The sequence below is a fragment of the Equus asinus genome, chromosome 3 (assembly GCF_041296235.1).
Source record: "Equus asinus isolate D_3611 breed Donkey chromosome 3, EquAss-T2T_v2, whole genome shotgun sequence".
Taxonomy (NCBI): domain Eukaryota; kingdom Metazoa; phylum Chordata; class Mammalia; order Perissodactyla; family Equidae; genus Equus; species Equus asinus.
In genome coordinates, this window is record NC_091792.1 from 97,769,012 (window position 1) to 97,782,944 (window position 13,933).

The following is a 13,933-nucleotide window of genomic DNA, read 5'->3' on the forward strand; positions in this document are numbered from 1 at the left end:
CGGCGCTGTGGGTGCGCGCGGTAACCCCACCTTTAGGGAAACAGGCATCCCGCTCTTCCACGCCATAGCCCCGGCTGACCCCCGCCCCCTCTGTCTCCTCTTCTCCTCCCTCCTCCCCTCCCTCCCTCCCTCCCTCCCGGCGCGGCCGCTCTGCACCGGCCCCGCGGAGGAGCCAGGCGACAGCACCCAGGCCGCCGCAGCTCCGGCCCGCAGCGCGCTCGTCTGCGCCCCCAGCAGCCCCCGCGGAGCCCGCGCGCCGGCGCCCGCAGCCCCGGGCCCGCGCGGCGCGCCCTGCGCCTAGCCCGGGCTCGCTGAGCCGACCTGCGCTCGGCTCGGGCGCCGCCGCCGGCGGGGAGGGCGGCGTGGCGAGGCTGCGGAGACGCAGGGGCGGCGGTGCCGAGGGGACGAGCTGCGCACCTGGAAAGTTACCCGGCTGCCTGGTGAGGATAGCGGGCAGGGGTTTGGGCACCGGGGTGCGCAGGGGGGACGGGGTCGGAGTGCGCGCGTGTGCCTGCTGTGCGTGGGTTGCGCGCTGTGCGCCTCTGTTCCACACCCAGCCTGTCTCGTCTCTGGACTGTTGTGTTTGCTTGCGGACGTGTGCACGCGTTGCATTAACTTGGTGTGGCAGCCTTTCGTGAGCTCCTGGAGGCCGGGGAAGGCTACTTGATTTTAAGAAGGGGCAGGAGGGGGGATTCAGCCCCAGGGAGGAGTGCTCAGGGTTCGCATGCCTGTAGCCCGGGGCCCCCGAGGAGACTGTTGCTCCGGGCTGGGGGCTTCGCGGTGCTGTCAGGGCGTGCGCTCCTGGCTCCGCTTTGCCGAGCTCTGGGTAGCTGCTAGGAAACGAATACTTTGAGTCCTTGTAAACTTGTGTGGGTGTCCTGTGTCACTCTCAGCATCGTGAGGCGCCTTCAAGTTTCTTGCTGTGTATTTCGTGGTGATGCAGAAACGAGCAAATAAACAAATCAGTCACTTTGGGGATGAGAGAAAAAGCAATGGGTGCAAGTTTGAGAAGAACTAGAGTGCAGATATACAGCAGTTGAGACCATAGCTGAGAATGGAAAGAAACGACGCTGACAGAATGGACAGGTAGACAGGATGACCCTCTGACAAACGCCTTGGTTTCCTGATCTTCATCTTGTTCCCGAAGTTCCCAGGGGCTTTTTTTATACAGGAGGATAGCAACATACACCCCCCCCCGCCCCCTCCCCCCGTTCCTTAGAAATTATTATCTCTTTTCTTTGCAAGTTTCTATTTAACTCCTGGAGAAGGCGATCGACCCACATAACATACAGTAGCTGTTGCCAGTACTCCTGTTTAGTTTTACACAGGAGCGTGGGAGCTAATATGGTGGAGAATTCTCTTTGGAGAATTAGAGGCCATCCTTTCTATTGGAACATTTCGTAACTAAGAATAAAGGACATAAAAAGATGGTGCACAGAGAGCTTTCTTTTTTACATGAAATACTTCATTCCAGTCCTCTGAAATCCCTGCAAGTGAAGCTAATTCACCTCACAGTGAAGGCATATGTTTCCTGGATGTTGCCCAAGTCTTTAGATCCCACATTGTCTCGCTTCTTCTAGGCTGTTTTCCTATCAATTATCCCCTCTTCTCCTATGTTTTCATTTTCTCTGTGTTCGCTGGTTCATTATTCTGGGCTTACAAATACTCCTCTCACGTTTTCACTATTGTAAAAATCCATTGCATGGACCATAATACCATATTGAAGTCCCTACTCTCAGTGTCAGCTTTGTAATCGGATTTCTATCCCAGTCTTCTGTGAAAGGCTAAATTCAGTGCTTTTCCGTCTGATCTCCTTTGCTTTGATATGTCTGTGGGATGTGAACCGCAGCCTGCTCACCTCTTGAAAATCTTATCTTCCTGGCTTCTATGATGCATCTCTTCTTTGTACAACTATTCCTTCTCCATCTTTGTTGTTTGCTTCTCCTCCTCTTCTCCTATGAATAATATCCACAGGAATTATCTAAATGTACATACTTAACAATAGAGACATTCCTTGCTTTTCTCCCTTAGTGATCTCATCTACTAATGGGACTTCAATTCTTACTACTATCATAGCGGTCTCTTGACTTGACCTTTCTTCTTTACTACCATCTGCTAGACATTTCCACCCTGATGACCCACCGGCACCTCAAACTCACCAAATATAAATCCAGATTCATTACCTTCTCCATAAAGCATACTTATTCTTCTAACTGTGGTCAGTGTCACAGTGCCCTAGCCCATAGATGGTGCTCTATTTTTAGGTGAATGAATGAATGAATGAGTTAATAGTACTGCCTTCCTTCAAGCCTTCTAAGATCAAAACATTGGAATCATTTTGACTTCCCTCTTGTGTACACCTATTTAATTACCACATTTAGAAATTTTGTCCCTGCAGTATTCCTCCCGTCATGCTTGATTTTTACTATTATTTCCTCCATGTCTTCTCTCACTTTTACCAAAGCAATAGCTTCTTCTTACCATATCTCTAGTTTTTCTCTCAAACTTCGTATAGACCGAGACACTCTTACTCTCCTCACTGCCAGTGTCCTGGGCACTTTCTTCTTCTGCTTCAGCTTCAGCCACTACTTATGTATCGATGATTGCTAAATATTTTCAGCTCCGGCTTTGGATTTTCTATTCCTTTGTTTCTTACTGCCTACAGAACTTCTCTACCTTAAGGTTTCCACAGGTCCCTCAAACCGAGTTTGTCCAAAATTAAACTCACGGTCTTATCCCTCAGATCTGCTCCTTATTTTGCTTAATGACATCACCTCTTACTCAGTTGCCACAATGGAAACTTCGAAATCTTTATTGTTTATCTTATCAGTGCTCAGATTTCATCAGCTGTAATCTCCGGACCTACATCTGTAAAATTATATTTATGTGTGTTTGCCTGTTTATCTGCAAAGGTAGCAACCAAAAAGAGCTGAATGGAATGCCACCACATTTGGCAGTGAAAATACAGGATATGTGGCGTTTATAAAATTCACTGTAAACGTTTTGCTGGGGGAGGGACACTTCAAAGTGATAAGAAGCCTCGGGAGTAGCTGAAACTTTGGTTCCATAAGAAGCTCCTATAACTGCGTTAACAAGAGAAAATTACCCTCCAAACTAAGATGTTGTGGACAGGGAAAGCAATCAGTAGATTCAAAACTGAGCCCCAGATCAACAGTCAGGTCAGATGGACAGATGCTTTTAATTGTGGCATTGATATGGGGTTGAGCTGATTCTCACAAGGACCACTCTGTGTGGTTTGCTTCGGGGAGGTGAAGCAGAGATTTATATGTTCAATGATGGTTATTTTCTAAAAGAATTTTGATGAGATGAAGTTAAGAGTAACATCAACTGCATCAGTTTCATATATACTTAGAGGACTGTCTATAAAAGCCTGTATAATTCACTCCTTTAACTTCAGGCAAACCTGCACGTATTATGAAAAAGAATGTGTTCTACTTTTCATGATTTGTTGAAGTGAAGGAAATTTCAGAGTTGCCTGTAGCCATAGCTTTTACCAAATCTCCTATGATAATGTTTTTCTCTTCTGGCTGCCATGGATGTGGTCCATTTTTTCTTGAGTTCAGGACAATAGGATGGGATTGGGATTCTGTCTGGCCTTAATTCTGTCCTCCTCACTTCCTACTTAGATTGGTGCAATAGTCTATTACTTTATCTTTCTTCTAAGCTCCTTTTACTCCATTCCATACTTATTATGAAGAAAATTATTTTTCTAAAGGACAAGTCTGACCACATAACGTGAAAACAACTTGACCTACACTAAAATCCAGATACCATAACATGGCATATGAAATTTTTTAGTACCTTATTCAGTATCTTGGTTTTCAGCATCATTTCTCCTCATTCTCCTTCATTTATCATGCATTTCAGCCTGTTCCCTGAGTATGCTATCAGCTTTCTTGTATTCATTTGTTAGTACATGTTCTTTCTTTTTTTGATTAATAGACTTTATTTTTTAGATTTACAGAAAAATTAGGTGAAAAGTACAGAGAGTTTCCATATAGGCCCTCCTTGCTCTCTCCTTAACATCTTGTATCAGTGTGGTACATTTGTTATAATTGATGAACCGATATTGACAGTGTTATTAACTAAAGTCCAGAGTGTACATTAGGGTTCATTCCTTGTGTTGTACATTCTGTGAGTTTGGATAAATGTATAGTGACATGTGTCCACCATTACCATATTATACAGATAGTTTCGCTGCCCCAAAATTCCCCTCTGCTTCATCTATTCATTTCTCCCTCCTTCTCCCCAAGCCCCTGGCAACCACCGATCTTTTTACTGTCTCCAAGTTTTGTCTTTTCCAGAATGTCGTATAGTTGGAATCCTGCAATATGTAGGATTTTCAGATTGGCTTCCTTCACTTAGCAATATGCATTTAAAGTTCCTCCATGCCTTTTCATGGCTTAATAGTTATTACTTTTTATCACAGAATAATATTCCATTGTCTGGATATACCACTGTTTGTTTATCCATCATTCATTGAAGGACATCTGGGTTGCCTCCAGGTTTTGGCAATTATGAATAAAGCTGCTGTAGACATCTGAATGCAGGTTTTGGTGTGGACATACATTTTCATATCAGTTAGATAAATGCCAAGGAGCATGCTTCTGGATCATGTTTGTTTAGCTTTGTAAGAAACTGCCAAACTGTCTTCCAAAGTGGCTGTACCATTTTGCATTCCCATCAGCAAAGAATGAGAGTTCATGTTGTTCCATATCTTCTCCAGCATTTGGTGTTGTCAGTGCTTTGGATTTTGGCCATGCTAATATGTGTGTTGTGGTGTCTCGTTGTTTTGAGATTCCATAACGACATATGATGTTGAGCATCTTTTCATATCCTTATTTGCCATTTGTGTATCTTCTGTGGTGAGGTATCTGGTTAGATCTTTTGCCCATTTTTCAGCTGAGTTTTCTTGTTTGTTTTCTTATTGTTGAGTGTTAAGTGTTCTTTGTATATTTTGGATACTAATCCTTTATTAGATAGGTCTTTTACAAATACTTTCAGTCTGTGGCTTGTTGTTTCATTCTCTTAACAGTGTCTTTTGGGGAGCAGAAGTTTTTAATTTTAATAAAGTCAAGCTGATCACTTTTTCCTCTCATGGATCATGCTTTTGGTGTTTTATTCAGAAAAGTTACCACTAAAGCCAAGATCACTTAGATTTTCTCCTCGTAGATTGTCTACTAGCAGTTATATAGTTTTGTGTTTTATATTTAGGTCTTTGATCCATTTTGAGGTAAGTTTTATAAAAGATGTAAGGTCTGTGTCTAGATTTATTTGTTTTGCATATGGATATCCAGTTGTTGCAATACAATTTGTTAAAAAGACAATCCTTTCCCCAGTGGATTGCCTTTGCTCCTTTGTCAAATGTCGGTTGACTGTATTTGTGTGGTTCTATTTCCAGGCTCTCTATTCTGTGCCATTGATCTATTTTCTATTCTTTCACTAATACCCCACTGTCTTGATTATGGCAGCTTTATAGTAAGCCTTGAAGTCTGGTAGTATCACCACTCTGACTTTGTTGTCCTGTAATAATATTGTGTTGGTTTAGTTCATATTTTTTGATCAGTAAGTTTTTCTACTGAGTTATTTTGTTGGATAAATAATGTTAACAGTGATAAAAATGGTAATATTTAATATTTACTAAACACACACTATGTGTCAGTCACTGTGCTAAATTCTTATCGTGGTTTATCTCGTTTAACTCTAACAACTCTAAATTATACACAACATTATTTTATCTGTCTGTTGATCTATCTATATGTCTCTCTCTCTCTTCTGTTATTCACTCTCAAGCCAAATATCATGCCCAAGTGACAGTGCTTGGATTGGGACTCTGGCCCTATAACCTTAGCCAGCACTGTACCATCTCCCATATTTGCGGATATACATGTGGCTATACGTGTATATATGCGTATGCGTATATATATATATGTATAAATGTGTGTGTGTGTCTGTATTTATATCACACTCCAGATGGACAGAGAGAGAAATAGATGTTATCTAGATCAGAGCCAAGATTTTGGTTTCAAACTACTTTGAGGCTGGAGGAAAAACACAACTAAGCTTAATTCCTCCCACATTGGCTGCCAGGTGTTAATCCGCCTGCAAGAGCCTTCACAGTCAGTTTTGCTTTTCCTGTGTCTTTTCTAGTTACCTCTTATGTGTGATATTTCCTAAATAGTATTTAAATTAATGTAATAATAATTTATAGTTTTATATGCTTTTGCTCTCTTCTTGTTAAATGCCACTGCTCATTCTATTCCTCTCTCCTGTCTCTGGCTGCAGTTGAACTATGTTTTTTTGTTGTCTTCAAAGATTATTACGTGGGCCTTTTTGGTTTAAGGATTACACTGCAATATGTGAAAATACATGGTGGCTACATGAAGAAATTACAGAGCTTGAGGAGTCCTTGCAGTCCTGGAACCAGGGCTAGGTCATTCACAATGTTTTCTAGTCTCCATCTTTTGATGAGGCTTCTCTTACCCGGGAAGTTTCCCAGGCTATTTGTTCCGGAGTGACTTCTTTTCTTAATAGAACATGTGATCCAGACAGACTAAGATTCCCCTCCCCCACCCCCAGGGGAATAATTTGCATCTTTAAAGACCTCCTGCCTGGAAGATGTCCAGACTAGACTTCTGTCCCACCTAGCAATGATCCCCTCTGGACATTTCCTCACACCAAGACACTAAGTGCCCTGTCTCTAGTCACGTACTAGAGGATTCTAAGTAATTTATAGAAGGTTACACAGCTGGGAAAGGGCAGATTGTCTTCCTCCTCTGGCTGGCCTGACTCCATTGCTCATGTTAAATCCTGATCTTTATCTCCAGGTTCATTTCTTATTACATCATGTGCTGCCCTCTGATTATAAGAAAGGTTCTAGTAACCTTTGGTTGCTAGATTGATGGAGCAATATCCTGTGGTTCACTTCTCCTTGTGGCTAGTAATACATATTTGAGAAATAGCTTATCTGTCTTAGTGACTGATACAGGAAACAGAGTGAATCTAATTGGGTTTTATGAAGCCAGACACTTGAAGCCTTGGCTTGAGGTACATCGGTATTTAAATGGGGGAACTAACCAGGAAATCAGACTTGGTATTGAGCCATTTAGTAACTTACTTACTACATCTTAAATTAGTGACTTGAAGGATGAGTTAGTTACTCTCATTGCACCCATCTTTGGAATTCTAAACAGCTTGAAAGATTTATACAGCTTCCAAAATGACCTCGTTAAAATCAGGGAATAGTTGTGTTTTGGGAAAATTTAATATCTTCTACTTAATTGTGCTTCAAGTTTGTAAAATTGTTGGATTGGTACAGAGTGTTTTGAATGCCATACATAGAGCAAGAATGATGCTAAGCCTTTTCGTATTTAGAATGCTAGAACTGTTTTCTGTGTCAAATTTGACTGCAAATTCATGGAACTATGACACTGATAGAGTATGTGACACTTAGTTAGGTCTTAGTAAACAATTGTTTTTTGAATAAAGAATGGGTTGTTAGTTTAATATTAGATTTAACAGTTTTTGTGCTTACTTTTGTTCTTTATAAGGCAGTTCCTTTTCCTCTGACCACTCCTTCCCTCTGTCCTGCCTTGGCAGAGGAGTACTTGTCCACGAACCAGAAAAGTATGTCTAGAAGATGGCTCACTGCTACGTGTTAGAAACTTACGCACATGTTAATTTAAGGTACCTTTGGAAGTACCTTTCTCATGCCTGTCATTCTGAATCTCATTCAAGTTTATTCTCAGGTCCCATTTAAACGTCTTCTGAATTGCTTATTCAGAATCCAAGGGTATCTAGGGCTGCTTCTTTGAATTCTAATCTCCTTTTTATGTATTCCTAATATGTAAGAACAGTAAATGCTAACAAGTCAACAGAAACTTAAAGGTTAAATCTGCTTCATCTCTGTAACATACTAAGGCAGTTCTCTTGAGGTTAATGTTTATTAATGACTACTTTGAACGTGAACTCTATCAGGAATATCTGGGTGCTGCAAGATTACTTTTATAAGTACATTTATTTTCTGTTTGTACCATCCATCTTAGGTGACCTGCAGTGGCTATTTGGTTGCATTTGTTTGAAATTTACAGGCTGTTTTCCATCTACGCTTTTATTGTCATAGAGTTCATGATTATTCCAGTAGAGCTAGTGAAATCAGTCTAAGCATTTCGTTTCTCTCTGAGTTTGAAATTTGGAGGGAGAGAAGGGCACAAATGTATGGGATGTATAACTTCAAAGTTGCATCTATCTCTTCAGACATTAGATAATCATAAGTAATTCAAACTTAGTTTACAAGCACTATAATGCTTCTTGGGTTGCGGCTGTCAAAAATTGCACCTGTAAGAGCTGGTCCAGTGGTGTAGTGGTTAAGTTTGTGCTCTCCACTTCAGCGGCCCAGGGTTCTTGGGTTCGGATCCCGGGTGCGACTTACACTGCTCATCAACTCACACTGTGGTGGCGACCCAGATACAAAACACAGGAAGCTTGGCACAGGTGTTAGCTCAGGGACAATCTTCCTCAAGCAAAAAGAGGAAGACTGGCAACAGATGTTAGCTCAGGGTCAGTCTTCCTCACACACACACAAAACATAGCACGTGTAAAAGTACGAAATTTAAATAGGTAGTCTAAAAAGACTTCAACTTTATGACAATTAATCAAAGCAGTATTTTCCAAATTCACCCTCCTGAATTCTCCTTTTTGATTTTGCTCATGTGTGTGTATTATCTGCAGATGATTTATTTTCTATTTTCATTGCATTGACTCAGTAAACCTAAATACCTAATTTGGCCTCACAACCCTGGGGTGCCAATTATTTATGTTTCTAATGAATGTTAAAATAAATACATAACTAATAAACTAAACAACGTTTCTGAGTCAACTAAAATCATGCCTCATGGTTTCTGATCTGCATTTCACATCCCAGGACTATTTTGTGGCCCATACTGAGGGTATTCTTAATAGGAAAAGAAGAGAGCCTTGTACTGTAGGTGATGGTTTTTTGGGACAAACTTGCTCTAGGATATAAAGTAAAGGATGTAGAAGAACCCCCATACCTCTGTTTTACCTTCTGGTAACCGCAATCCAGAAGTTTCTAACAGTGAGCATTATCAGAAATGCAGAACTTAATAGGTACGTACAGCAGGAGTAAAGTGTGAATAAAGCAGCAGCGACTCTGGCTCCTCCTCTGAGGAATGCAGATGTGTGATTTTCTAAATCAGGGGAAGGTCTTTGAGTGTAGCTGCCCAGGGAGCTCTGAGAGTTGTGACATTTTCAAGCCTCTGCTGCTGGAGCTGCTCATTTCCGTTTTATCTTGGCCATGCTGACATCCAAATCACAGTTTTGTTGGGATGCTTTTGACAGCTGTCCGGAGACAATGACCAAAGAGAACAGCAGGTAAGAATGGAACCAAGTGCCAATGCCGCCTCTTGGAGGGATTAAGGAAATCAGTCAATAGCTTTCCTTCTGGAAGCATGGGGAATTTTATTGCTTATCGAACAGTGATGACTGCTGTGTTTCTATTTATGAAACAGATCAGAATGAGAGGAGTGGTGGCGGCTGTTGGGAAGTGAAACTCCACTAGGTAATTTCGAATTCTGTGCCTTCTCTCAGGTCTTTGAGCAAAATGGGAAATGGTTCAGTGAAACCCAAACATTCCAAGCATCCAGATGGCCACTCTGGGAACCTCACCACCGATGCCCTGCAGAGCAAGGTGACGGAACTGGAGAGAGAACTGAGGAGGAAGGATGCCGAGATCCAGGAGCGGGAGTACCATTTGAAGGAGCTGCGGGAGCAGCTGTCGAAGCAGACTGTAGCCATTGCAGAGCTCACGGAGGAGCTCCAGAACAAGTGCATCCAGCTGAACAAGCTTCAGGATGTGTTGCACATGCAGGGAGGAAGCCCGCTTCAGGCCTCTCCAGATAAAGTGCCTCTTGAGGTCCACCGGAAGACCTCAGGATTGGTCTCTCTCCATAGCAGAAGGGGAGCAAAGGCTGGGGTATCTGCTGAGCCAACAACCCGAACCTATGACCTCAATAAACCCCCTGAATTTTCCTTTGAGAAAGCAAGAGTCAGAAAGGACTCCAGGTAAGAAGTTTCCACACCCTTTTAACTTGGATGGCCTCCATATTATGAAACACTAGAGTGATATTTATTAATCCTCCTCAGTGGTAAAGAGCATATTGACTCTTTCAGATTTGGAGATAGAAGGACTTCTAAAATGGTTTTGTTTTGCAAAAGAGTGTCCCTTTAAGCAGAACTTCTCTTTAAAGTTGGAATTGTGCTTAACCTAGACTTTGATTTGTGATATGTGTAACTGAGGAGCTGAGATTACAAAAGTAATTTCCATTGTCTTGAAAACCCTAAGGGGAGTGAAGAGGTAGCTTTTGGAAGTCTGTGCTTCTCTCTTTCTATAGGAGTGGACTTAAAAGTGTACACAAATCACAATGAATTATGAGTATGTATAATAAAAACCACTTATTAGCACTTAGTCTGCAAGTGTCATGAAAAAGGAGTGAGCTGGAGCCTCAAAGGGATGAGTTCATTCATTCACTCATTCCACAGTTTAAGCTGAGCATTACGTCTTCCACCCACTGTGTTAGATGCTAAGCATGTATCAGTGAATAAATAGACACAGAGGCTTTCTCGTGGGGAGGTAGACAGTGTACACGGACATAAGTAAGCATTCTGTAATTATTAATTGGGATACATGACATGATGAAACCAAGAGTACAGTGGGTAGTATCTGGGATTAGGGAGAGAGAATGGGAAGGAGGCAACAGGATTGAGATTGTCACGGAGATGTGGCTAATGAGGTGACCGTTGACTGAGACCCAGAGGAGGAAAAGGAGCATAGACTAGGTGGAAACAATTAAAAGCTAGAATTAATTATAAAAATAAGGATTTTTAAAAGAACGTGTAAATATTTATCACGGCATTCTTGCATGTGTGTGTGTGTACTTTCTGGCTAAAGTCTGAACTTCCTAACCAGGAAAGATTGACTAGAAACATTATAAGTTACAGTCTCCTTTCTACATTGTTTTTAAATGAGTGAATATTTATTAGTTGAAATTAGATTTTTTGCCTTGGTAATGTGTTGGCTGGGCCTGGATCTCTCTTGCAAATTGCAATATTTGTGAAATTAAAACAAATTTTAATTTATTCACAGACACAAGTATATAAATCAAGATTAAAACATCTGACTTAAACAAATAAATGATTAATTTTGACAACAGAATCATAAAGGGAGGTTTAATTCATCAATTTGTTGACAGTACTTGGCACATAGTGAATGATTGATAAATATTTGTTAAGGAAACAAGTCATGCTGGATTATTAATCATACTACTCTGTGGCTGAAAGAAATCTGATTAATATTAGAGTTCAGAAGAGTTTTTTTAAACCAAGAGTTTTTTATTAGTTGGTTTAGAAAGGTCTTATCTATTCCCTTTGCAAAAGTAATAATTATTTATTTTTAATGGTGTGAATTCAGAAATTATAAATGTTAGAAACTTATGCTTGCTTTTCAAAAACTGAACATCATCCATGGTTCTCTTTTGATATATCAGAGATATATGCACATATGGTAACATTATATGTCATGCATCATGTTACTATATAGACATAAGCATAATATAGTATTTACCCACAAAAAATCTTTCAAATATCAGTGTGCTTGTATATCTAGGAGAAGTGTAAGAGAATTCAATAGCAATTCATCTTCTTTGACCCTCTTCCTACATATTCCATCAGATTTCTCCTCTTGAACAAAGATAATGTTCAATTGTTTTGTTCCAAAGACTTGAGGCATCTTGAGGCAATACACTATTCTCCTGGTGTTAGGTAACTGAACAATCCAATATAAGCATATTCCTATGAATTTCTTTATTAGCTCTACTATGAAGAAGAAAATCAGTAGTTCTGCACAGGCAATTGCTGGGCCAAACCATACTCCTTTTCGTCTGTCTATTGTAAGTGGGACATGAGAGGAAAGACATTATAGCTCTTGAGAAAGGACTAGTAATGATTCCCCTCATCATAAAGGCAAGCCAGATGGATTCAAGTCTGTGTTGAGGTCATGATGAAGAAATGGGCTAACTGATTCCTAATGATTAAGTCCTAAAGAGAGCAAACTAGATGATTCATGCCCTAATATTCCCCATATGCTTTCATAGAGCCTTGTGGTTCTAAATTCGAAAATTAAATAGAATATGGGAACCACTCTTTTTTTGTTGACTGGTTTGTGCCTTAACTTCCCTTGCAAAATATATCTTTCCTGAAGTCTGGAATAACTGGCTAAACAGAAACAGCTAGCATCATCAATTCAGAGATTTTTAGTTTTCCAGTTTTTCGACAGTGCTAAATATTACAGTTCATTTTCTATTTTCAGATAGTTCCAGTTTTGGAGGAAAGCCATAAGTAAACCTTGGATATTTTTGTCTATCTTTTACACTATCTATCAAAAATTTTGTAAGAAACAATTTTCTAGAAATTAGAGCTTTAAAAAATATGGGAGCATCATTCACTAATACAAGGATGACATACAGTAGCCTGGTTTGGCTACTTTTCCAAGCAGTTCCCGCTAGATAAGAGACAATTTAAGACATCAGTCAAAATGTCTCCTCTCTATATTCTTAGGTTCTCATGACATTTTGTTGAACTTTTATAAAGTTTATTAATTGAATTTATGACTAAATTTGTTCCTACTAATCTATGCCAATTACATTTTGGATGAAGTCCCCCCTCCATACTGGATCGGAAAGCCATTGAATGGCTTTTCAGTCTTTTTGTCAGAAAGGATGTCTCTGATGAGTACATAACAGTGAGCAGGAAATAGAGAGGAGACTCCCAGCCCTCCTGCAATCAGCAGCATCAGGAGACAGCAAGTACTGACAGAAACCAGAGCATAACGTTTGGAGAAATGATAGATTTGGAATGTGAGGATTCACTTTCAGTAACTCATGAGAGACTCTAAAACCCATGCCACAGCGGTCTGTGAGTTTGCTGAGGCCCCTGGGCTCAAATGTATTTCAAGTGGCAAGTGAACCTTGTCAACCTCCAGGCAGCCAGCTCATGCTAACTTCATTGTCCTGTACCCATCAAGTGTACTTGTAGAGTCTGAAGGGGTAACTTAAACTGTATAATTATACCTTCCTTTTTTTATGGAGAACTTATATCCTCTAATGGCATTGGAGAACTCTTGAAATTTGTCTCTTGCAAAATTCAAGGGTCTACCTTTTTTTTTTTTTTGGCCTGAGGAAGATTGACCCTGAGCTAATATCTGTGCCAGTCTTCCTCTGTTTTTTATATGTAGGATGATGCCACAGCATAGCTTGATGAGCGGTGTGTAGGTCTGTGCCCGGGATCCGAACCCGTGAACCCCAGACCACTGAAGCGTTGTATGCGAACGTAACCACTACGTCATCTGGCCAGCCCCAAGGGTCTACTTTTTAAGATCAGGTTCTGGAATAATTGAGTGTCGTCCAATAGAGCTGTCTGCAATGATGGAAAAGTTCTATAGTCTGTGTTGTCCAATATGATAGCCAATAGCAAAATGTACCTGTTGAGCACTTGAAATGTGGCCAGTGCCACTGAGGAGCTGAATTTTTAATTGTAATTAATTTTAAAATTGAATAGCCACGTGTGTCTAATGGCTATTGTATTGGATATTGCAGTTGTAGGTTATGTATTCTTATGTGTTTTTGGCTGTGATTGCTATCTCTTGAGATGGGAATTATAATCTAGTGAAGTTTGGGAAAACTTTATAGACAAGGTAAGACCTGTGTTCAGTTTTAGGACAAAGTCACAGAAATGAGAATGTCCCTGTCAGATTGAGATGGCCACAATGTAGATTTGCTCTTAAACTGCATGGAACATGCAGTATGTCGTAGGCTTTTGTAGTGACTTAGCTTTGTGC

At 40.7% G+C, this 13,933-nt stretch overlaps 1 protein-coding gene across 4 annotated transcripts in view; it reads left to right on the forward strand.

Moving 5' to 3' along the window:
* Positions 1-13,933, forward strand: part of PRKG2 (protein kinase cGMP-dependent 2) — a 100,617-nt gene that overhangs the window by 396 nt on the left and 86,288 nt on the right. For 3 of the 4 annotated variants that reach the window (XM_070505535.1, XM_044766716.2, XM_070505533.1), the window contains exon 2: positions 9,631-10,104. In XM_070505535.1, coding sequence (XP_070361636.1) covers positions 9,644-10,104 — 461 coding nt within the window. In that variant the 5' untranslated portion in view covers positions 9,631-9,643. Of the gene's footprint in view, positions 1-304; positions 441-9,630; positions 10,105-13,933 lie in introns of those variants that run through there. The other variant, XM_014836318.3, reaches the window with a different exon arrangement.